The sequence below is a fragment of the Macaca fascicularis genome, chromosome 5 (assembly GCF_037993035.2).
Source record: "Macaca fascicularis isolate 582-1 chromosome 5, T2T-MFA8v1.1".
Taxonomy (NCBI): Eukaryota; Metazoa; Chordata; class Mammalia; order Primates; family Cercopithecidae; genus Macaca; species Macaca fascicularis.
In genome coordinates, this window is record NC_088379.1 from 145,765,056 (window position 1) to 145,790,986 (window position 25,931).

At 44.7% G+C, this 25,931-nt stretch overlaps 1 protein-coding gene and 1 pseudogene across 1 annotated transcript in view; both read right to left on the bottom strand.

Annotated features, from left to right (window-relative positions):
• Positions 1-25,931, bottom strand: part of TBC1D9 (TBC1 domain family member 9) — a 137,450-nt gene that overhangs the window by 9,495 nt on the left and 102,024 nt on the right. Inside the window, exons 14-16 of the mRNA XM_005555968.4 lie at positions 9,073-9,171; positions 8,830-8,898; positions 3,671-3,911 (exon numbers count right to left, since the gene is read on the bottom strand). Of these exons, the coding sequence (XP_005556025.1) occupies positions 3,671-3,911; positions 8,830-8,898; positions 9,073-9,171 (409 nt within the window). The remainder of the gene's footprint in view (positions 1-3,670; positions 3,912-8,829; positions 8,899-9,072; positions 9,172-25,931) is intronic.
• Positions 11,601-13,912, bottom strand: LOC107129831 (trinucleotide repeat-containing gene 18 protein pseudogene; annotated as a pseudogene).

Sequence of the window (25,931 nt, forward strand, 5' to 3'; positions counted from 1 at the left end):
AATTTTAGAGCACTAAGATAATATGCAAAAATAGCAATCATGTAGTTTTTAAAAATTAACTCTGAAACTGAAGAAGTATGCAAAAAACTGTTTTGTTAAAGATTCATAGTAACATTATAATCTGACTGAAGACAAAGAAGTTCTCAACCTTCTCGGACCCCTGCAGATGCCCAGATGTCTGTGCTGTCTGTCACCTCTTGATCCCAACTGCTTCTTATTCCCCTGCCCTTAACACAAAAAGAGCCTAAAATCTGTACTGACTTAAGATGGTAGTTTAGGATGCTAGTCTGCCATTTTTGCAATTTACTGGCTCTCAGAATAAACCTGCTTTTCCTCCCACCCAAAAAACTCTCATCTCCTGAGTTTGTTTTTTGAGCGGTGAACAGCCAAACCTGAGTTCAGTTACAATTTCTGGCTATCATAATTTTTAAAAACCTACTTTGGTCACCTAACATATTGGCTCTCTCTTCTGCCTTCATGTGGCCCCACCCATTCAGTAAGTAAGTGTTCTCTGCCTTCATGGTTCGAGGTGTCTGCTGAGTGTGGTAGAGGAGAATGAGTAACAATCATAGTGACAATCATAACCGACATTTTTTTAGCCAGACACTCTTCTAGGAACTTTACTTGAATTGTTTCATTTAGTTTTGATGGTTAACTCTATCGTGCAAATAAGGATGCAAGCACAAATACTGGGCCCAACAGTACTAGTGAATGCTCTCTCAGTTGAAATGAACTTATTACCCATCCCACTTTTGGGTGCAGTGTTCAGCCAGTTACACAATCACCAATTTCCATATACTTTCACCTTTCCCATTGATAATGAATTATTTATCCAATGACCCGCTGCATCACAACTCATTATGCTATGTTTATAGACTCTAAGTTTTAGCCACACTGTTGGAAAAAGAGATACAGCTAATTTATGACTTCTGACAGAAACTCATTTCTTTTTTGTTTGTTTGTTTGAGATGGGAGTCTTGCTCTGTCGCCCAGGCTGGAGTGCAGTGGCACGATCTTGGCTCACTGCAACCTCCACCTTCCGGGTTCAAGCAATTCTCCTGCCTCAGCCTCCCAATTAGTTGGGACTACAGGTGCCTGCCAGTACGCCCAGCTAATTTTTTGTATTTTTAGTAGAGACGGGTTTCACCGTGTTAGCCAGGATGGTCTCGATCTCCTGACATCGTGATCCGCCCGCCTTGGCCTGAAACCCCTCATTTCTAATTCCACAAGGACCATCTATCTGTTCAGTAATTTCTAGAGGGATCTCTCCAGGGATTGATATAAAATTACTGATACATGTTTTTCAGAATTCATTTTTTAGTTTTTCTTTTTTTTTTTTTGAGATGGTGTCTTACTCTGTTGTCTAGGCTGGAGTGCTGTGGCACGATGTCTGCTCACTGCAACCTCTGCCTCCCAGGTTCAAGTGATTCTCGCGCCTCAGCCTCCTGAGTAGCTGGGATTATAGGGACCTGCCACCACGCCTGACTAATTTTTGTATTTTCAGTAGAGACAGGGTTTCACCATGCTGGCCAGGACGGTCTTGAACTCCTGACCTCAAGTGATCCGCCCACCTCGGCCTCCTGAAGTGCTGGGATTACAGGTATGAGCCACAGGGCCCGGCCCATTCTTTAGTTCCTTTAAACACAGACAGAATTTCTAATTTCTCCTTGACTTGCCCATCTCCATAACTATAACTGACCAAAGTAACTGGCAACAGCTCTGCAATCACATCTGAGAGTTCTCCCACTAATCTGGGGTATAGTTTACTTTGCCCAGGAACTCAACTGCATTTTGAAGTCTAAATATTCTTTTCCAATGTTTTCTCTATGCTGGACTTCAAGCCGCTTTTTCCTTCTCGAAGATTTTAAAAAGTATTCTCCTTACTGGAGTTGACTAAATTTAAGTAAATTAAATATTTGTGTTTATTTCTGTCACTTTCTACATGTAGAACCTGTCTCTTTTTTCTCCTCTTTATTTTTGCCCAAAGGCATTTTTTTTTAATATCTCTTTTGATGGATACCTATATGACAATCAGTAATTACCTTGGAAGTAAAAAAAATTAGCATAGGGTCGAAGAGGTCTTTAGCATTATCTGATTTGTGCCATTTTTTAGAAAAGCACACTGTACTTATATATCACTTGTGTAATTAAAAATTAATACTGCCTCCTTCTTCCTAAAAAATGCCCTTTTATTATCCTCAGTACAGAGTAGTGAGAAAAGGATAAGCTTTCAGGACAGATAGCCCTTGGCTGAATCCTGGGTCCAGCATGTATTAGCTGTGCCTCTCAATTCAGTTCAATAACAGATATTTACTGGTTTGCTAAAAATTAATGTTCCAACAAGTTACTTTAACTTTTCTGAGCATCTATTTCTTTAGCTAAATATGGAGATAATAGTAGCAAGCAGGTAGGTAATGAAGCATAAGAGTAACAGCACAAACTGTGCCTCTTGGGTACTTGGTATCAAACAAACTTTATAGTTGCATGCCCTTAGACAAATTAAATGCACATGAATTGTGCACATAAAAAGCATTAGGGTAGTGCCAGGCATGGAATAAATGCTGTATAAATGTCAGTTATCACTATCATTATTACACCTAAGAGCTGCTGTTTGGATTAATATAATAAAAGTTCTAAAGTATCACAACAGTATCTGCACTCTAAATACGTTGAGTTCTCCCACATCTCCTCTTTTAGGCGTATAGATGAGCGCTTTACACAATTTTTGTTTTAACATTATAGAACCTTACCTACATCCCTTCCCTTTTTAATAAAAAACCATCAGCTTCCTCTGGCCTTTACGTCTTCTAGATATAACTCTTACAGATTAAAGATGTTCTTTAGAAATGCTGGCTCTATGCCTGACATTTTCTCCTTCCTTGGGTACTTCTTTTTAAAGCATATGGCCCAAGGTCATAGAGTAGCACAATTAGAATTTTAAAAAAATTGTTCTTACCTCATTCTGGCATAATGCCTGCTATACTCTCAACCTTACGTCAGGTGGGCCAGGCTCCACTACCATGCAGCTTTTGTGCCCAGTTATAAAAGGAACAAGAGTCCAAAAAGGCAGTCATATGTAGGGCAGTGAGCAAGCCAGACAGGGAGCTGACGGGTAGCTGCCCTCATGCTGTGGTGAGGTGTGGGGTGAGGCTGGGCCTGCTCCTGCTGGAAGGTCCCTCCTCCCAGCAAAAGGGAGAGAAAAGACTTCCATTTAGGCTGCAGGGCTGCTGTGGTGCTACTTTATTAAAAACATTTCATAATGCTTTATGAAACTATGAAATTACATATAAAATTTATTATGAAATAGATGTTTTATGCAATTACATATAATATATTCAATAAAATATTCTGGGTTTTTTTTTGTCAAATAAAAGTAATCCACCAACCCAAACATTTGTCTCTTGTAAAACTATCTCAGTCTGTGGTTTCAGTGATTATGTTGACATTTCATTGTCTTGTGACTTCTCTAATAATGTATTTTTAACTAGTGTTGAGGGCTGTCTGATGTAGAGGCAACAATTTATCCATATACGATGTTCGTGAAAAACACATTTTATAATCAGTTTGCAAACTTCCCCTTGTGCTTCTGTAGCCCTGAGGGCAGCATGGGCGACACTGGGCACAGCTCCATTATCCCATCCCAACTCATGCAATAGTACCGCGTCCTTACTTAGCCCAGAGACAAACTCCCGGAAGTTAATCAAAGAGTCTCCATTTTCATCTAATAACTGGAACAAGCGGGAGGCCAGAACGTCAGAGTGAGTTCCACATGCCCAAGGAAAGAGAAGAGCAAACATCCCCTTGAACTGCTCGAAGTCAATGCGATACTGTTCGAGGTAGGGCAGGCTGGGGTCATGCCGGTCCAGCGCGTTGCTGCTCCCGCCCCAGTAGCAGCTGGTGAGATGTTCTGCCTGAAAAAGAATGGATGATCACTGGGGATCTTCTTTTGCAGCAAATACCAGAAAGAAAAGGCCGTCCTCCAGTTTGGAAAGGGCTTTAAGTCAATCTGTGTGCATCCCCTGGGGCAGGGCTGTAGCCTCAGGGCCCCCTCGGTCTCTTAGTTCTACACATGCCTCCACTTGACCAGCCCTTCACCGCCTCCACACCAACCATTTCTGCAATTTACACCTGGAAGGTCTGCAATGACTGGGTGTAGGTGAAGAAAGAAAGGGAACTCCCCCCCACCACATTCTCTTCCCTCTTACACACTCGCATACATTTTAGAACTAACTCCCATAAAGAGAAAGAAATTTTTTAGCTTAAATAGAATGCTACTTGAAAAAGACAGGAATTTAGGTAATGTGACCACCTTGTTTTCTAGGTGACAATAGTAAAGTCCAGACTTTATGTGGCTCACATGAGGTCAACCACCCAGTTAGTTAAAGCAGAATCATGATGAGATTTTGGGTTTCCTAATGCCCGCTGTAATGTCCCATGTATCATACATAACCCCCTGCTTCCCTGCTCACCAAAATCACATAAATAAGATCACAGTCACACAGTATTCAACCTACAAGTGTATGGTCATCCAATTTCACACCTCTGTAAATAGCTCTAGAAAAACTATCAGCATAGGAACCACTCCGGCGAGCAGAAGAGAGATCCGGACCCAGCAAAGGGCTTCCTGTTGCTGCCCTTGGAAAAAAGGCAGCCTCTTTATTCATGAGGTCATGGTGACTCTGGTAGAAATATCCACTCCTTTTAGGAAGACCACACAAAAAAGTATGCACTAGAAAGTTCTGAAAGAACGCCCTCAACCCACACAGCATTTATAGTTAACTCTGGGTGGCAGGTGGGGGAGAAAGGAGGAGCACAAAAAGGAGGACTTTGTTTTTACTTTTTCCTTATTGTATTGCCTGAATATTTCACTATAAGCATGAATAAATATGGTAATAGAAAAAAAAAAAACAAACACCTTTGGCCGGGTGCAGTGGCTCATTCCTATAATCCCAGCACTGTGGGAGGCCGGGGGAGGATCGCTTGAGCCCAGGAATTTGAGAACAGCCTGGGCAACATACTGAGACCCTGTCTCTACAAAAAAAAAAAAAGTTTAAAAAGTAGCTGGGCATGGTGGCACATGCCTGTAGTCCCAGCTACTTGGGAGGCTGAGGTGGGAGGATAGCTTGAGCCCATGAGGTCAAGTCTGCAGTGATCCGGGATAGTGCCACTGCACTGTAGCCTGGATGACAGAGACCCTGTCTTAAAAAAATAATAATAAAAAGAAGGAAAAAAAAAGCACTTTTGAAAATCTTTCTCTTTTCCGTAGGGGTTCTGAAAAAGAGGAGAGTCAATTGTGAGTATGTTGTATTTCTATTTTGCTCTCCCTTAGAAAAGGAGCAGAGAAGATCAATGTCTTTTCACAATTGTTTATTGGGAATTGTAGTGAAAAAGCTAAAAAGAGGAGTGGGAGTAGGGAAGAAAGGAGGAAGGAGAGGTGATGAGGAGAACCAGTCAGGTTTTTTGCAAGGCGACCTTGAGAGAATAAAGGAAACTGTGTCAAAGTTCCGCAGGGCTTTGGGACTGCATTCCTGGGACTGCATTCCTGGCTGCAGGGTGGAGGCAGTGTGTGTTAGAGGCAGGAAGGCAGATGCTGAGGTCAGAGTGGCCTGCTGGGTTAAGCTGTACTCTGAATGAGCATTAGTGGAGCCCAGCAGCCTCTCTGTGGGCAGCATGGTGTTGGTGATATACTCCGGGAAAGAACCCCTTAACCTGAACTACATCGGTTGACAAAGGTTACCCAAAGCATTTCCTCCTAACTAAGCATCCCAAGTTGCTCTGAACCTGGCCTGAACATGAGTGCAGGCACTTTCATGTTGCTCACAACCATTAAGATAAAACATGCCCTTCAGATCATCTCCCTTGTTCCTTGGTGAGAACCCACAGACCATCATTTGGGGACTATGGGCCCAGAGACTGAAATAGAAGGGCTAATTTGGAAAGAGTTCAAGAGAAATCAGGGCAAAGGGCCCCTGAACCACATTTTCCATGATATCTGCCTTAGGGTGCATTCTTTAACCTTTTCTCCTCAAGTTCTACCCAAAAGCCTGTGTAGTCAGCTCCTTGGGAGGAGGACTGCATCAATCCTTTGTATCTCCAAAAAAATACTCAGAAATGGGCTTTCTTAAAAAAAATTTAAGGACAGGGTCTCACTCTGTTGCCCAGGCTGGAGTGCAGCAGTGTGATCCTGGCTCACTGCAGTCTCGACCTCCTGGGCTCAAGCGATCCTCCTAAGTCAGCCAGCCTCTGTGCTACAAATGTGTGCCACCATGCCTGGCTAATGTAAAAAATATATTTTTTTTAGTGATGGGTCTTGCTATGTTGCCCAGGCTGGTCTAGAACTCCTGGGCTCTAGCACTCCTCCCTCCCACCTCAGCCTCCCAAGTACCTGGGATTACAGACATGAGCTACTGTACCTGGCTCTAGAAATTGGCTTTTTAAAGTAATAAAAAGTCTGGCAGGGTGACTAACACATAGTGATGACTCAATAAATGTTTAAGAAAATGAATGAAAGCCAATTAAAGTGTTACAATGATTCCATAAAGTGTCCATAACTGAAGTTTTATATTGGATTCTTTAGTAGAAGAGACTCTGTCCCATCCCTGACACCAACCGAGTCTCAGGTTCTTCTGGGTCCTCAGTAGAGCTGGGGAACTTGTGTTGTCAACACACCGTTAGGAGAGGGTTTTGAGTATAAGAAAAGTGCTTTCCTCAGCATATTCTCAGGGTTCAAATGACACAGTTGTTATCTGAAGGTACACAGACCAGAGAGCGCAGCAGTGCCCAGGTTAAGATGTGGCTTCGGCCGAGTTTGGTGGCTCATCCCTGTAATACCAGCACTTTGGGAGGCCAAGGCGGGCGGATCACAAGGTCAGGAGTTCGAGACCAGCCTGGCCAATATGGTGAAATCCCGTCTCTACTAAAAATACAAAAATTAGCCAGATGTGGTGGCAGGCACCTGTACTGCCAGTTACTCAGGAGCCCGAGGCAGGAGAATCACTTGAAACCGGGAGGCAGAGGCTGCAGTGAGTCGAGATTGTGCCACTGCACTCTAGCCTGGGCGACAGAACGAGACTCCGTCTCAAAGAAGAAAAAAAAAAAAAAAAAAAAAGATGTGATTTCAATGACTTCCAGATCCAGGACTTCTGTACAGCCATCCCCGGTCCTCCTCCTTTTGCTTTCCCTGAGTCAGCCTCCTCTGTACGCTGTCATAGTCCTTTCTCTTACCTGTCCAGGCTCTTGCTGCCTCCAGCTGCTACTTCCACTTCCATTTAGCTCCCCACAAAAATCCTGGCCCTGCCCCCATGCCCTGTGAAGACTTCTGGCCCTCAGCATCCCTTAAAAACCTGATCTCAGTTGCATCGTTTTCTCCTGCCTTATGGATCTCCAACTTACACTACATGGAACAATTAGCTACAGGTGCTTAACATGTACGAATAAAATATTCATGAGCTGGCACACCACAGAGACTGCACCCTCAAGTGCTGGAGGCAGGCTGGCGGGAGCGCCGCTGTCCACTCTGTTGATAATGCTAATGCTGCATCAAGTGTACCACCAAGCAGCCTGGACATCCAGAGTGCCTCCATCTTTCTGGGCTTCGGTTTCCTCATCAGAAGAATGCAGGGACTGTGTTATATTTAGAACTGATCACTAATTTATCTATTAATTCAACACACATGTTTGGAACACCTATGAAGGCAGAGACTCTAGTATTAGTACTAGTGCACTTTACCAGGCACTGGTGACACCAACATAAATAAAACGGTGGTACCCTCCAGTGGCGAACAGGCAGTGGGCGACACCAGCAAGAGCAGTCCTAAGCAACCACATTTTCTGACTGTAAGAAGTAGAATACCAGTGTTCAACTCTGGTTTTTATGTTCGTTTCTATTTCCTCCCGTACTATCTTTGCAATTCTCTAAACAGCCAGATTTAGTTCTGACGGTAATTAGAAACTGTGATGAAATTGGCACCTGCATAAAAGGCATATTTTAAACTTTTTTTTCTGTTATCACATTTTAACCTCTGATGCTGATGATACCTATGACAAAAATATTTTTTTTCCGAAAGAAAAAATTGTACTTTGCTTTATTTATGACCATAATACTTTACTTTCTTATTAAGAATCAAGATTGGGGCCAAGTGTGGTGGCTCACACCTGTAATCTCAGCACTTTGGGAGGTTGAGGCAGAGGTCAGGAGTTCAAGACCAGCTTGACCAACATGGTGAAACCCTGTCTCTACTAAAAAAAAAAAAAAAAGAAAGAAAGAAAGAAAAAAGAACAATACAAAAGTTAGTTGGGTGTGGTGGTGTGTGCCTGTAATCCCAGCTGTCCTTGGGCAACAGAGTGAGAGATAGACTCTGCCTCAAAAAAAAAAAAAAAAAAATCAAGATTGGTAGAGGAGGAATTATAAAAGGAAAATCACAGAAATTTAACCAATTATACTTTTCCTTGGGCATTTAAACAACTTTATTCTAACTACACGAGGGTGTTTTTACAGCTTAACACAGGAAATCACAATTTGCAGGAATTCAAGCAGAATTTAAACTTGATCACCATTGCTTTTTAATAAGTATTATGAAGCAATAACCTTTTTTTTAGGTTCAAGTAAACAACTAGAATATTATAAGGAGTGCAAGGGAACTAAAACATCAACTTAAATTGGTTATAAGAATGTTTATTTTCATATTAAGTACTTGAGTTTTGCACTCTCAGCTCTAGCTTCCTATTTATATTATCCCTTTATTTAACAGAAAATTCAAGAACTAACTGAATTATTAAGGTGAACTCCTTTACTCTTCTGAATGGGCATAAATTTACTTTGAAACTCACCTTGAAAAGAGCATAAAGTTCTTCCAGCTCATCAATGGTAAAGGAAGTTTCTGTCACAATGGTTCGTACCTATAAAAATATTAAGCACAATGAATTTCACAAACTCAAAAAGTGTCATGCTGGAAAAATCCCTAATTTTCCCCTTTCAAATTGGTTTCAGTTCTGTCAGGCAGAATTCACAGCCAGCAGGAGTGTGAAGAAGGAAGACAACAAAGGCTGCCTGCTACTTCTCAAAGGACTTACCACGTTGCGTTTCGTAGTATCCTCCAGTGTCTGGATCACTTTCAGTCTCTGTTTGAATCTCATCTGTTCAATCAAATCTGCCCGGATAGTTCCAAATTTCTGGAAAGGAGCAATATTGGTGTCTCTGAAAAAATCTCTTACAGCACACAATATCCTGTCTGCAGAATGCCTGCAACACACTCTTGACACATGAAAGAAATGACCTTTCATATGACAGGCATCCTACAGTACACCTTTAGTTACTGTTTTAAAGCCACCGAGCAATTAGAAATAAATATCTGGAAATTCTCAGGCAGCTCAGCAGTTGAATTAAATTTCAGAGTCAAATGTATTTTCCTTAAGTCATCGATTTTGTCAAGAAGCGCTAAATAAGGCTACTTGTGTATGAACAAATGCTTCAAAGAAAGAATCTTCTCAACTAGCAGAAAGGTCTAAGGCTAACCATTAGACTAGAAGATTGGAAGAAACCTCCAACCCTGTGTGAGGCTCCCTGCTCCTGACCAGTAGGTTCAAGAGCATTTGTCCATCTGGCCCAGAAATGCATGCTGTGTGTCTCCTGATGGCAGACACTGTGAGCTAGCCATCTCTTCAAGCTCCCTAGTACCCCCCTAAATGTTTGTTGTCAAAAGCCAAACCAGTCTATCTGAAGGCAGAGAAAGAATATGTAAGATTTTATATCTTTTAGGGATGCAAAAGAAAGACAAAGAAACCCCGCTTAAAGTATGAAGCTTAACCCATGGAAGCAGTGACTGCAATAGTTAAATATATTTGGAAATCAAAAAAGTATCTGAGACAGGTCTCAATCAGTTTAGAGGTTTATTTTGCCAAGGTTGAGGAAATGCCTGGGAAAGAGATGCAAGTCACAGTAGGCTATGTGGCTTGCACTTTTTCCAGGGAGGGTTTTTAGGGCTTCAATATTTAAAGAAGAAAAGGGGCAAGAGGGGGAACAAAGAGGAAAGGGAAAAAAAGAGGGAGGGTATCACATGTTGTGCAAAAAGGTGGGGTAGAGGGAACAGTCAACTATGTATTTGTCTGGCACTCAGTAAATCTGTACTTTACATAAGATAAAGTAAACATACAGTAGGGGAAGATGACAAATATGACCTTATCTTAGGGTGGGGGGGGCGTGGGGGGGGTGATTTCTAGTCTTCGGTGGTCTTGTACCTGTGAAGAGCTGTTAATTTACATTGTCAGGGTGAGGGAGGGCCCCTTGGGAGACATGAGGCCTTCTTTCTTGCAGCTATGTGTCTAGTAACAAAAGGAAAGGCAGCTTTTTACAAGACTCAGTTTCCAAGCGTAACTTTTCCCTTTGGCAACGTGAGTTTGGGGTCCTAAGATTTTGTTTTCCTTTCACATAGTTAAAGGATAAAGAAAAAGCTGACAAACAGCATCGAGTGTTGGTAAAGATACAGTGCAACCAAAACTCTTATATACTGCTGGCTGGAGTATCAGTTGGTACAACTGTTCTGGAAATCTGTCTGGCAGTATCTACCGACTGAACATTCTTATGATTCTCATATTCTGCTACTAAGTATATACCCCCCCAAAAAAGCATATATATATGTGTGTGTGTGTATACATATATGCTATATATATGTAATTTTATTTTTTTTACCAAAAGACATGTGCTAGAATATTAATAGTGACACTATTAACCAAAAGTCAGTAACCACTCCAATGCTCATGCACAGAATGGATAAATGGCAATATCATCACATAATCAACTATTTTGCAGCAATAAAAAGAACAATGTGTTTAAATCTTACAATCATAATACAAAGAAAAAAAATACAAAAACAGAAAAGAGCATATTCCGTGAGATTCCATTTGTATCAAGTTCAAAAGAAATCAAAGATAATCTATGCTTTTAGAAGTCTGGAGACGTATTAACCATGGTTGGATGGACAGTGACACGAAAGGGGCACAAGGGGCACTTCCGTGTTGCTAGTATGTTCTATTTTTGATCTGGGTAAACAGTTACATGAGTATACTAAAACAGAGGCTTTAAAAAGAGTGCCTTTGTGAGCCTTTGACCTCTTTATCAATACCTACTCCCCAGGAATTTGCAACCATTTCTATCACCTCCACTTTTTCGTTGTTGTTGTTAAAAATGAACTCAATATGTTTTAAAGCTTGGTATTATCAAAATCGCAGTACAAACATCAAGTCACACGCCCACATGACATAATTCAATTTATAAAATGTTTCTCGGGAAGCCCCCACTGGGCCCATGCCCAAAGAGAGCCCGACCCAAGCCTGGGGTCTCTGGGTGGGCAGAAAAGGTGAGTATGGGGGTCGGGGGGGAACTCGGGGTAGGGGGAGGAGGGCAGAGAGGAGGGAAAGTGGAGAAAAATGCAGACTCAGAAGCAGTCCATATAACAGCTCAGAAAGAGCTAGCTAGCAATAGTATCACAATGATACAGTACAAATCAAAGAAAAAATAAAAATAATTTGGCTGATACAGCAGGCTACACTGCCAAGAATCCAGATGGTGGCCTTCCTGCGGCCATCCGCACGTGCCTCCTCACCCACCATCTCTCCCGTGTGCCCACTCGCTTCCCTCTCGCTCACTTGCAGGCACTCTCTCACTAGGAAACATGGAAAGTATTTTGTGTTTGGAGCTAGTAACCTTAGTCAAATGAGTCCTCCGAAGAGTCGCTGAAGGAGGAATGCGCCTCAGCCTCTCGAAACAGCAAACAAAATGGCCGAGTCCTGCTGGTGGCCGGCTTGGGTTTCAGAGAGGGGCGCCAGGCCCTCTTGGTCAGCTAGGGGCTGCCAGTTGCCTTGCTGTTCTTTGCCACCATGCGACACATGGGGGAAGGCGTCAGTTTGGATCTAGCTGGAGGGGCCTTGGGCGGGCCACTCTCCTTCAGGAATTCTTCCTCTTCCTCTGAGTGCGTATTGTATTGTAAGAGTAGCTGCTCACTTCAGAGGCAAACGCGGAATGGGCCGACTTGGGCTGGCCTCTGGCCTTGAACCCCACCCCTATCCTCCTGGCTTTGGCGGTCCTTTTGTGTTTACCTTCTCTGGAAGATTTCAGAGACAGGTCGAGGCCCTTGGCCAGCACCTTCCTGTCCTTGCCCAGCAGGCTGTCATAAGGAGTTAAGTACCTGTTGCAGGCCCGGCCAGTTTTCGATTTCCCCCCAGCACTGTCCGAAAACTTGAAGGGTGACTTCAACTTGTCCTGCTTGGTGAAGGACAGGGCCTTTGTTGAGCTTGCCTGCCAACTGTTCCTGGTCGCTGGCCATCTTCTTCTTCTTAATCTTTATTTGACTTACGAAGTCAGACGAGGCCTCGCATACCAAGTCTGGTTCCTCCCCCTGGCCTTCCCCATTCCAGTGAGGGCATTGTGTTCCTCCTCGGGCCCTTTGTGTCTCTTCCTTATTCCTGCTCCCAGCTCATAGTCATCTGATGTCAGCAGAGACTTGCTGCTCGGCTTTCCGCTACTGTTGCAGCTCTTCTCCCTCTTGCAGGGGGCGACAGGGCGCTCGGGGGCGTGGGTCTGTTTCCGTGGCCTGCGTGCCAAGCTTCCATGGGACTCCTCGTGCCTGTCCTCGGAGTCCCGGCGCCGCCGCAGCTTCACCAGCTCGCGCTGCTTCTCCTTGTACCGGCGCTGGACCTCGGCTGGCCGCATCTGGAAGTCCAGCTCCAGGGCGTCCATGTCCTCCAAGGAGGACTTTATGGGGTACATCCGCTCCTCCTCCTTGTGCATCCAGATGTACTTCTTGTGGGCTTCAGCTCCCGTGGGAGCCGCAGGTTCTTGAGCGGGTCCCACCACGGGCCCATCCAGCACCTCCCTAAGCATGTGGCTGCAGGCTGCCAGCAGGCTCTTCAATGAGGGCCGCGCCACCAGGGCCCGCTCCGCACCTCCCACCTTCTGGCTCCTCTTCTCCAGTTCCAGCTCTGCGATCTCGCTCAGCAGGGTGATGTCGTGCAGAAAGCTCTGCTCCAAGACAAGGCTCTCTGCATCTTCCAGCTTCTCCAAGGCCTGGACTCCAGCAGCACCTGGAGAGGGCAGAGGCCTGGCCTGGGGCAGCTCCACGGCTGCCTCCAGGGCGTTCATGCCAGCCAGTGGGTCTTCCAGGCCGGTCAGGAACTGCTCAGAGCTTGCCTCTTCCAGGTAATCAGGTGATGCTGGGCACAGGCACGGCCTCCTGGGGCTCCAGTGTCAGGCACTGTCTCTCCCCGGCGGGCACGTCACAGTCTGACATTTCCAGGCTGGGCTGAGGCTCGCTCGGGGCTGCCTGGACCAGGCCTTCCTCCGGCGCTGCCTCCGCCGCGGGCACCTCCACCGGCTCCTCCTTGGCCTCCACCAGCGTCTCGGTGTCAGCTGCCATCCCAGGTCCAGGGCGGCTATGCAGGGTTCTGTCCGGCTCGGGGAATCCAGGCGTCCTTCAGGCCCCTCTGTAGTCTGGGCACTTGGAGGGCTTGGTGAAGCCCTGCCCAGTGGCACTCGGCGCCTGGGCCTCCAACAGGCCACCTCTGCAACCGCCTGCAGGGCTCAGGGTAGCCATGGTTTCCGTGGCGGGCAGTGGCAGCGGCAACTCCAGAGGTGGCAGCTCCGCGGGGTGCTCGTCCATGTCCTCCATCTCCACTTTGCCTCCCGCTTGGCCAGAGGCTCTTCCTCCGGGCCCTCCCGCAGCGGCTCTGGGATCTTGGAAGGGGATAGGCGGATGGGCTTGTCTTTACACGAGAGTGTCAGGCACCTGGGCCCATCAGCTGGGAACAGCACATCAGGGGCCAGGCCATCCGCATTGGCGGCCGCTGTGGGCTGCCCCAGGAAAAGGTAGGGCCTGGTGTAGTGCGGTGGCAAGGTTTGGAACGGGTACCTGGGCGGCATATCTGAGAACAAGGTCTGGAAGATAATGGGGCTTCCTTCTACATCTCCAAGTCTTCCTTCTTGAACACATTCTCGGGGGACTCTTCCTTGCGGGTGATACCCGGGGTGGGCAGCGGGGAGGGGTGTGGCGGGCTGGTGGGGTGGGAGCTGGGGGTAGCAGGGTAGGCGTAGGCAGGCGGCTTGGACACGTCCTCCAGCTGCTGGATGACCTTGGTCTTCAGGGAGGCCACGGGGGACGCGCGGGGCGATGGCGGCAGGCTTACCGCCTTGGCACAGATGCTCGCAGGGCCGGCGGCCAGGCCGGGGGCTTCTGCAGCAGCATCCCGGGGCCAGCGGTGGCCAGGCCAGCCTTGCCCGCGGCCTCCAGGCCCTGGTTGCTCCCCTTCTCCTCCATCTCTGCCGGGTACTCCTGCGCCTTCAGCCACTCCAGCTGGGCACTCCTTTGCAGTTCCAGGGCCTGGGCCACCCACTGCTGCAGGTACAGGAACTCCTGCGGCTGCAGGAAGTGCTGCAGCGAAAAGAGCTGCAACTGCTGGGCGTGGTGTAGGGGGCTGCCGCCCGGAGAGTACAGGGCCGGGCAAAGGGGCGGCACGGTGGCCCGCTCCATCAGCTCCGCAGTGTGAGGCAGGTGATCGCTGGGAATGACCAACAGCTGGCCCTACTGGGAGTCCCTGACAAACTGGTAGGCCGACGGCAGGGAGCCCCCACGGTTGGTGGGAACGCAGGGGCCATGCCCTAGTGCAGAGATGGGGGGCCCAAGGCCTAGAGGTGTCCGGCAAGCCACATGGACGTGCTACCCGAGCGGGACAACCAGGGGTCGTGGCCAGATGGGCTGCGAGGTCCACAGACTAGCAACCCAAGCCTGCCAGCCCCTGGCCAGGGTCACCAGGACTTTGGAGTTCAGGCCCTTAGCAGCACAGCTGGCAGGGTGCAAGCGGGCCAGGTCAATCAGCTACTTACTCTCTCTGAGCAGCTTCTCCTGATCTCAGTCCAGCCAGGCCCCCAGCAGCCGTTACTCCTGGTGTCTTGCCCAGGGTTCACACAGTCCTTATCTGCTAGGCTGTGCCCTTTCACATTACTCAGTGACACAGGGCACTCCTGGTCTGCCAGCCCAGGCCCCAGCCGGCCACTGCCGCTGCTATCCTTCTGCCAGGCCACGGCCACTGCAATGCCCACCGGCGAGTGTCACACTTCTGCCTCACCCTGGGCACCAGAGCCCTCGCACCCAAAAGCCTTGGCGCTCTCTGGCCTTTCCAGGCCCGCTTCAGCTGCCGGCCTCCACTTTTAACTACCCCTAAGCCACTATCCTCTCTTGCAAGAGCCTCTAAATACATCTCTGCGCTTCCTCCAGGCAATGCATCATTATCTTCCCCCAGTAGTAAGAATATCAGACAATGCTCTTCCTTTGTTTAAAATTCCAGTGATTTTTCATCCTCTCTCGGGATAAAATTCCAAGGCCTCTAAGCCCTTCATGCTCTTTCCACCTTTCACAATGTCCTCTCTGTCCAGCCACCACCAACCTCTTCTTACTCATCAGTTCTAGTGGCCTCTTCTTGTTCCCCAAGTGCATCATGCAGACTCCCTGCCAGCCACAGCCTGAGCACCGGCTGCTGGCTGCCCCTCTGTGCTTCTCTCAGACAGCACTGTGTTCGCTCCTCCATGGCACCTGTGTCTCTGCTAATTGTCATCTCACCAGAACAATAAACACTCAGAGAAACAGTGTGTCCCCACCCTTCACTGTGCTGTGTTCCTTCTTACTTGCCTTTAGCACCACCTTGCATTTGTTTTTTTTCTTTGTTTGTTTTTGCTTAGTAAATCTATCACTACTTACTCTATGGCAGAGACTGTGTGTGACCAGGACATGAGCTGAGGACAGTGCTGATTCACATGTAAGTGCTCAACAAATATTTGCTGAACTTAGGGGGTCTTCATGATCATCCCAGGAAGTAAGTGCTCTTCTTATCCCCATTTCAGAGACAAAGAAATCAAAGTCTAGCAAAAATCATCAACTTGCCCAAGTCTACACAGCTGGTAAGCAGCAAAGCTAAGTTTGAACCCAGGTCGTCAGATTCGAGAACTCGTGCTCTTAGCTCCATCCCGGGGAAACTTCCTAGCGCCTTACCTCTCTGACTGGCTGCACAGCATAGTAGGTACCCAATAACTGGTTAGGGATGCCAGATTCAATGAATAAATATATAGAAAATACAGGATGCCCAGTTAAATTTGAATTTCAGGAAAACAATGAATACTTTTTTAGTATAAGTATATCCCAACCAATATTAATTAATCCTGTATTTTTTCTGACATCCCTATAAATAGCACCTCTCTATAGATCAGTCCGTGTAGTGGAATCTGAACTATTATATTTCCTAAGTTGGAGTTTACAGCAAAAAAGACTATGCCTTTCTAGTACCTTTTACTTTCTGTTTTGAAAGGACTAATCCAGGGAATTCGGACCCAGGCATTCCTTTCAGATGATCAGAGCAGAAGAGTACACTGACATCTCTGAATCTGGCCAGTCCATCTTCCACCAGCAATGTGGTGAGTGGGTCTCAACCTTACGAAAGCAGGATTTATGGAAGAAACTTCTTATCTCCAAAGAAGTGCCTTCCAAAGGTGGAATTGGATTCTTCTCAACAATGAAGATGCAATATGCATTTGCACTGAAAAGCTGGAATTCAAGAGTTAGTAGGGGCTGCCATTAATGATGAAAAGCAATTATATTTAATTCACTATGGGGTTTTATCTTTGGCTAGGAAAGAAAAACTTTCAAGGAAGGTAAGTCTTTTGATCCAAACAGAAAAGCAGTGAGCATCCATTGCAAATTACATGCCTAATGATGAAGAACTGGGAATTTATTACTTCAAACTGGGACATAGCATGCCTGTGATCAATAAAAAACACTAGCTGTGAGACAGAAGGAAAGATAGCTTTATTGTACCTACAACTGTCAGGGACATTAACATGCCATCTCATCTGCACCTTACAATAACTTTAGTGAGTCTAGACCACTACCTCTGTTTTATGAATGGCCAAACCAAGATTTGGAGAGGTTAGGTCCCCCAGAGTTCCACAGTGGTTGAGCTGCAAGTGGTCTGAGACCCAGATAAATAGCTTTGTAACTCCACCAACGACCATTCTATCATAGGCAGTAAGTTCTTCCTTGTCTCTGGGTTAAAAAGAACATAAATTGTGGAGCCAGACAAAATTTGATTCAAATTATTGTTCTTTGACTAATTAGCTACGTGAGTGAGCAACTCAGTTGAGTCTTTTACCCTGTTTCTTCCTCTATAAAATGAGACCCCAAAGCTGTCCTTGTAAAACTGTGTTGGAGATAAAGATACATTAATATAAAGTCCCAATAATAGTAACTAATATTAAACATTGGCTTCCTCACAAGCCTGACATTCAAACAGCCCGGTGTGTCTTATATCTAATTAATATCAACTAGAAATGGATTCTGCTATTTGTAAGGTAGGGCTCCTTCCTCAGCCAGGACTCTGCAACTAGCCAGAGACCGAACACAATGGCCCTTCCCTCTGGTGCAAATGGTCCCAACCTAAAAGGAAACCATGGACTCCAAGTTTCTGCTTGGCTATTTCTGGAGGATTTGTAAAGGAATGCGAGCAATTAGAATGACATGGGGATCTCTCTCCCTCCCCTGACTTTGGGAGGGGCTCTGCCAGAATTAAATGCTAAAAACAGGACAAACAAAACTTGGCTCAGTAAATGCTGCAGCCAACATTTCCCATTACCCAAAACAAAGATACAGGTGTGGATATAACATATAATACCTTCTCCCAGGCATCGCATATTCCAGTTCCTTGAGAAGCGCTAGTTTACTAATGTAACAATAATACTTGTTGCAAACAGAATTTGTGCTGGAGGTAAGGGACCCTACAATTATTATTATTATTATTATTATTTGTTGTTGTTGTTTTGAGACGGAGTCTTGCTCTGTTGCCCAGGCTGGAAGGCAGTGGTGCGATTTCGGCTCACTGCAAGCTCCGTATCCCGGGTTCACGCCATTCTCCTGCCTCAGCCTCCCGAGTAGCTGGGACTACAGGTGCCCGCCACCATGCCTGGCTAATTTTTTGTATTTTTTTTTTAAAGAGACGGGGTTTCACCATGTTAGCCAGGATGGTCTCGATCTCCTGACCTCGTGATCTGCCCGCCTCAGCCTCCCAGAGTGCTGGGATTACAGGTGTGAGCCACAGCGCCTGGCACAATTATTTTAATTTTCTAAAATTTCCCTTCCTTGAACAATAAACAAAATTATCCATCTTTGTTTATGTCTCTTCTCCAACTCAACTATTTTGAAAATTTTGTTTTGATGTAATACAACTCAATTCTTATCTGAATGTTTCTGTGGCCTGTTTCTAATTATTTTCAGTTTAATTTCTAACATCTTTATTGGCAGAAAGGCAATTTATTATTTTTTTTGAGACAGGGTCTTACTCTAGTGTCCAAGATGGAGTGTAGTGGCATGATCACGACTCACTGCAGCCTCAACCTCCTAGGCTCAGATGATCCTCCCACCTCAGCCTCCCGAGTAGCTGGGACTATAGGCATGTGCCACTACGCCTGGCTAATTGTTGTACTTTTTTGTAGAGATGGAGTCTCCCTATGTCACCCAGGCATGTCTCAAACTCCTGAGCTTAAGTGGTCTGCCTGCCTCAGCCTCCCAAAGTGCTGAGATTATAGATGTGAGCCATGGCACCTGGCCAGAAAGGTAATTTTCAAAGCAGATGGTACTTCTTTTTGTTGCTTTGCCCCTGTGGGTCCTGATATCAACCAACAAATAGGTGTGTGGCACTTCATTTCACACCACTTTCCTCCATCCTGCCTGCAGATGTTCCCTTCTCTCCCCCAGACTTAGAACAAGGAGCAAGTAGCTGAGATAAAGGAACGAGGTGGAGATGAGTCTGTCTCAAGTTTATGTTCTCTGGCTCCTCCCACCCCACCATCATTCCTGAGCGGAACAAGCATTCCCCTGCCCACGCTGGGCAGTGTTTCTGTAATTTACTTTATCCTTCAAAGCTTACCCTGTGTTACTGGGAAGACAAGGATGGATGAAGAACAGATACAGATTTTTAAAAGAGACTGACCACAAGGTCAAGCTCAATCAAGTTCAGTCAGCCCTTCCTATCTAAATCCTCCAAAGAGAACTTGAAATATTTAAATGCTACAGCTTAAAAAACACCAAGCAAAACAAAACAACAACAAAGCTCAATGTAGGCCAGAGGGCCATGGAATGATGTGAATGAGTCTGCCCACAACAGGGAAATTCACTGAAATAAAAAGAAGGCATTGTTTCTAATATGTGAAGTCTATGGTTTATTTCTATTTTAAAATAAAACTAGGTCATCAAATGATGCTCAAAATGCCTCTTCGGTGTTTCTGAATTTGTGGGGTTCTTATTTTCCCAGTATGCAGAATGGGGTTCACTACTGTTAGCAGAAGGCTGAGCACCAGTGACACCTGAGAGACATCCCTTGATCAGAAAAAAACTCCAAATACTTAAGATAGGAAACGAGGCTCTGCCTTGGACGACTGGGTGAGGGAGAGGAGAAATTGATGGAATGTGAGGCTTTAGGGTATAGAAAAGCCTAACATTACAGGGGGCAGAGCCCAAGAGACGAGAGAGGGGTTCTCACACACAGGGGGCTGCGAAGAAACAGCCCCACACGCTCTACCTTGACTTCTATGGGGGTGGCGTCTGTCTGCACCTGTGTACTTCTGTGTTTGGTGGGGAGTAGATGTTCAGGAGGGCAGAAGAGGAGGGTGAGGGGGACAGAGGAGGCAGGAGATGGTAAGAAGAAACAGGGATATGAATTCAGGTGAACAGAACTCTGGTGGAGTCCCATGTTCATTGAATGGGCGGCCCTTTCTAGGGTACTCTGATCTCTGAAGAGTCTCCACCCCTGACTATCTTCCCATCTGGAAACACCCTCATAACTCTGCCAGAAGTGGGCACATATTTTATATTTGAATACAGTATTTATATTTTATGTAAAAATATATCATTGAATATTTTATGCTTCTTTAGGTGCCATGTCTTTTGAGATCTTTTGTCTACCAGAAAGGGCTAGAGAAACAGTTGTCACATAAATATGGCAATTACGAAAAACATTTCGTTTCAATACTCCATGTGAACTATTAGCTGTAGTGTGAACGTGCTGCTGATTAAATTACAAAAAATAACTCTAAGCACAGTGTCCAGTATCACTATACTTTTACCTAGAATTTATTTTGAAAGTTGCTGTAAAGCAGAAGTCACGAACAGGCAGCCAGTAGGCTAGAAAGTCCATGATGAATATTGTTTGGCCCAGGGAGTATTATAAAAAACAGGAACTTTCAAGTAAAATAAAGAGTTCCAACTTCTCTTGAAAAATAAAAAGTTTTGGCAGTAATGGTTCCTTGCCTCAGGTGCTAAAGAGACTGTCAACTCTAGCAGGTCCCAGCTGTCTAGTTCCAAAAGCCCACCCTTTCCTACCACCTCCACTCCCTGCCCCATTGTTAAGTGCCTTGCTGAGTGACGCCACAGTCACGTGAATTTGTAATTCTGCTCTAGAGTATTTTCTTTTACTTTTTCTTTTTTTTGAGATGGAGTTTCACTCTTGTTGCCCAAGCAACAAGATCTTGGCTCACTGCAATCTCCGCCTGCCGGGTTCAATTGATTCTCCTGCTTCAGCCTCCCGAGTAGCTGGGATTACAGGCACCCGCCACCACGCCTGGCTGATTTTTTGTATTTTTAGTAGAGACGTGGTTTTGCTATGTTGGCCAGGTTGGCCTCAAACTCCTGACCGCAGGTGATCCACCCGCCTTGGCCTCCCAGAGTGCTGGGATTACAGGAGTGAGCCACCACGCCTGGCCTCTATTTTCTTTACATATACACCAATAATGTAAAGTTCGGCCTCTATAAAGGAGACATGCTTTTGACACCTGAGCATTGCAGAAAGGGCACGGTTTCATAGTCACAAGTAGCAAGTGGGACGCATAGCAAGTCCCAGATTTCACAGAAATTTTATAAAAACTGATGGCCTCATGTTCTTCATCAGCAATATAGGGAAAATAATTCCTACCTCTTTGAAATGGTGTAAGAATTTTATGCACACATAGGTAAAGCAATTAGTATGGTAGCTTTTATTATTCCTGGCATTGTTGATAAGAGAAAGAGAAAGATGAAGAGAAGAGAAAAAACACGTTTTAAAATCAGCAAAACCCGGCCAGGCACAGTGGCTCACGCCTGTAATCCCAGCACTCTGGGAGGCCAAGGCGGGCAGGTCACTTGAGCTCATCAGACAAGCCTGGCCAACATGGTGAAACACCATCTTCACAAGAAAGACAAAGATTAGCGAGGTGTAGTGGTGCACACCTGCAGTCCCAGCTACTCAGGAGGCTGAGCTGGGAGGATGGCTTGAGCCTGGGAGGTAGAGGTTGGAGTGAGCCGAGATGGCACCACTGCACTCCAGCCTCGGTGATAGGCCAGACTTTGTCTCAATAACAACAAAAAAATCGCAAAACTTGCTAATGTTATAAGTGAGGTTCCATCAACAACTGGTGAGAACTAACTTGTAAGTCCACATTTTCTTTTGAGGTATAAACAAACTTTTAAAAATTAAACTTAAAATTCAAAGTCATGGATTAGCAAAAAATGCCACGCCCAAACTCACCTTATCGTTAGAGACACATAATGAAGAATTTATCTGTTAGAGATACATTCTTTTACAGGTGAAATAATATACTGTCTGGAGTTTGCTTTAAGTTACTCAAGGAAAAAAAGAAAAAAAGGTGGGGAGGAGTAATAAAACAAAGATCAGAAAAATGTTGATAATTGTTGGGACTGGATGATGGGTTAAAGGAAATGTATTATGTTATCCTTTTGACTTGTACTGTGCTTGAAAATATCTAGTGCTGGCTGGGCGCGGTGGCTAACGCCTGTAATCCCAGCACTTTGGGAGACCGAGGCAGGCGGATCATGAGGTCAGGAGACTGGCTAACACAGTGAAACCCCGTCTCTACTAAAAAATATAAAAAATTTAGCCGGGCTTGGTGGCAGGCGCCTGTAGTCCCAGCTACTCCAGAGGTGGAGGCAGGAGAATGGCCTGAACCTGGGAGGCGAAGCTTGCAGTGAGCCGAGTTCGTGCCACTGCACTCCAGCCTGGGCGACAGAGCGAGACTCTGTCTCAAAAAAAAAAAAAAAAAAAAAGAAAATATCTAGTGCTGATAATGTATCCTCAGGGCTGAGCATGATACCTGGTATAAGAAAGGTGCCTATACAATCTTAAATAAAAATTTCCTTGGTTGGGCACGGTGGCTTATGCCCGTAACCTTAGCACATTGGGAGGCTGAGGTGGATGGATCACTTAAGGTCAGGAGTTTGAGAACAACCTAGCCAACTTGGTGAAGCTCCATCTCTACTAAAAATACCAAAAAATTAGCCAGATGTGGTGGTGCACGCCTGTAGTTTCAGCTACTTGGGAGGCTGAGGCATGAGAATCGCATGAACACGGGAGGTGGAGGTTGCAGTGAGCCAAGATCAAGCCACTGCACTCCAGCCTGGGTGACAGAGGGAGACCCTGTCTCAAATTAAAAAAAAAAAAAAAAGAAAAAAATAAGATTTTGTTAATACATGAATAGACAAATGCTGTTTCTTGCATCTCTTGGGTCTTTCCCATATATAACCACATTATCTTTTTTGCTTGTCTGTTCCTTCAGCTCTCCCCCTCCTCCAATGTGTTGCACAGAAAGCAGAGATAACGTACTTCAAGAAGAATGCTCTTCAGTCTCCAGTGGCTGTTGGATGCCTTCCAAGTCAATTCGTGATTTCAAGACTCCCTACTAACCAGCTTCACTGGACCAGTTGACCTCATGACCATCGGTACATCCGTAATTCCATCTCTCTTCTAATCCAGATAAACTCCCTTGGTCCTGACTTTAATGCAAGGGAGCTCTTGCTTGGATACTGGCTGCTGCTTTCTAGCTGTGCAGCTTGGAAAAACTAGCTCAACCTCTCTTAACTTACATTTTCACCTTGAAATGCGTTAACATTTACATGGCAGGGCTGCCTACAAGGCACCCAGCACCTTGCCCCACACCTGGCAGGCTCTCGATGAGTAATAGCTATTATAGTAATCATTAATAAGCCAGAGACACATTACTCTAAGCTTTCACAAATGCCTATTCATCTTCACAGATTGTGCCTTCTGTTTTATTAGCCACATCCTTTCCCTGGTTAACACTTTTCAGACTAAACACACTGGGCTGGGTCATCTCGAACATGAAGCGGCTCTGTGACAGCTGTGTACCCACTTTAAGGCCTATTAACATCCTCTTGTGCCTTCCAGGAGGGGCATCTCAGTCTATTAATCAAACTTAAAGATTGGGACTTTGTCTTTTACTTCTATATTACTCTGCCCAAAGTGCAGGGCTTCACACAAGGGTCTATGCAGAAGAAAACTGGAGTCTCATACCACCGGCACAATTCCTTTCAACAGAGGCTTAGGGGAACTTATAATGAGTGAGATTTTCCCCATGAGGTATTTATGAAGTGAACTTATCAATATCAGACTGATTTCTAGCAACCTCGGGAGCCCTTAACTAAATCTCAAAAGATGAATGTGCTTTCAGGATTTCTTTCCTATGTTTCAATTGTCACAGCTAATTATCCTGAGGAACAGAAAGAAATGCATTGTGTACCTGAGAACATTCAGGTGTCATGCCTAAGCCCAAACCAGATTCTTATCCACATCAGTGATTAGCCCCATTCTGCCAGTGCAGTGAATCTCAACCCTCACCGGACATTTGGAATCACCTGGGAAATTTTTTTAAAAAACACATACTCTTGGGCTTCATGCCTAGATTCAGATTTAATTGGCCTGGGATGGAGCCTAGGAGTTTGTTTTTAAAAGCTTAGCTTAAAAAAAAAAATTAAGTGATTTAATGCACAGGCAGGATTGAAAACCACCAATTTACTGGTTAGGAGGGAGAAAACGATCAGCAAGAGTTCGTGGTGTTCTCTTAAAGTTGATCTACAAGGCATTAGAGAGCCACTGGAAACATGAGCAGAGTAGTGACACTTAAGCAGAGAAGAGAAAACAAAAACCCAGTTATCGTGCACCGAAAGACCTGGTACTATAGGCACTGATATAAGTTAAAAGGATTCTTTCCAGGCAGAGAAGGAACTGCAGCTTTGTCCTGTTACGACAGGATGTTTGGCAGCCTGAGGGCCACCATTAGGGATCAGCCCAAGAGGATGTAAATGGAAATCAGCCTTTGGCCTTGTCTCAATTTCTTTGCTTTCCCTTTAAAAAGGGGCAAAGTGCTGACTTCAGCATGAAGCTAGCTTATCTGCTGTTGAGAATAAAGCTGAGTTGCCATATACTAACCTTTAATACTTTAGGAATAATGCTCAAAATCCTAAGGAAATAGAACACTTGAACAGAAGATTCTTAGCAAAACAATTTTACTTCTGCGCAGAGGGGTGCCTCCTTGGCCAGTTGCCATGAGAGCACATGTGAACAAAGGGCATGAGAGCCTTTATTCCTGATGCAGGACCTGCCCCTGTACCCTTTCCCCATTGGCTGGGGTTGGGTCATACAATCTAAACTAATCCCGGTTGGCCAAACATTTGATTTTTTTAGATAGGGTGGGAACGTAAAAGAAAGTGGAGAGAACAAGGAAGCGGGTGTCGGTAATGAACAAGAAAGTGACTCCTCCTTCCAAATAAGGAAAGGAATGTGAGCTGGTACTGATAACGCTTGGTACTGAGGCGGCACTAGGCATCTAACAAAGGCGAAAAGGAAAAAGGAGAAAAAGAAGAAAAAGGCGGGGCATACTATGAATTAAAGAATAAAAGATTGATCAGATAATTGGAAGAGAAACCCCATTATATCCCACAATACCTTGGTGCAGAATTCTTTCAACAATAAAGGTCTGAGGATTCCTTTAGACAAGCAACCCACAGATAGAAAAGCTCTTGCTTACATCATACAGTACTATTCCAAAGTCCTGGGACAATGATTTTTTTAAATGCATATGGAAATAGTTTTGGAGACAGTAAGGTGAAATATTCATTCTTTACATCTAATAGTGGAAACATAAATTGAAACATACTTTATGGAAATTTGACAGTGGGTGCCAATAGCTTGATCATTCTTTTTTTTTTTTTTAATCTAATTTTTTTAACCCAAACTTTTGATTTAAATTCATTTCTAGGATTCTAAGACAATAATCAGAGATGTGATATTTCGGTACAAGTTTATCTTAGAATGCTATATAATACTGAAAATTTGGAAGAAATCGAAGTAAGTGTCTAACAAAAGGGAACTAGGTAAATAAATTTTGTTACCTCATTAAAGCAGAATACAATTTAGTAAAATCATGCCTTCAAATAATATTTAATATATTAGGGAATGCTCATGGTATACATAGAAAATGACAAAGCAGTATTTAGAAGGACCTTTTTTTAAAAAGTGTATGTTGTAAGTATAAAAACATACTTAAGGGAAATGTAAAATGCTTATAGGATACAGTTTATTTTTTTCTTCCTATTTCCCTACAATTTCTAAAATAAACATGTATTGCTTTTATGATTCTAAAACAAAACATTTTGCTTTCAATATATATGGAGTTTCAATGAAGATTAAAAAAATAATTACCAGTCTGTCTCATTATGAGTTAAGGACAAACATTTCTGAAAAGATTTCTATATCCATAGCAATTTTTTTAAAGCACTAAATTTTTTACTTTAAGAGAGGCTTTCTGATCTCACTCCATTCCTCACTATTTCTCTCCTATCCACTTTGTTGCTAGCTGGAATACTGACAATCACCAATCAAAATCACCAAACATCTGTAGAGAGCACAGTGTGCTCAGCAGAATACTCACGCTTTCTCTTTCTTAGTGATCATTTCCATAAAAGTTTAGAGAATCAAGGATCAGGAAATGAAGAAACCATCAAGTGTTATGAGCACTTGGGGCCTCACAAACCACCAGGTGCTTAAGGGGGCAAGTG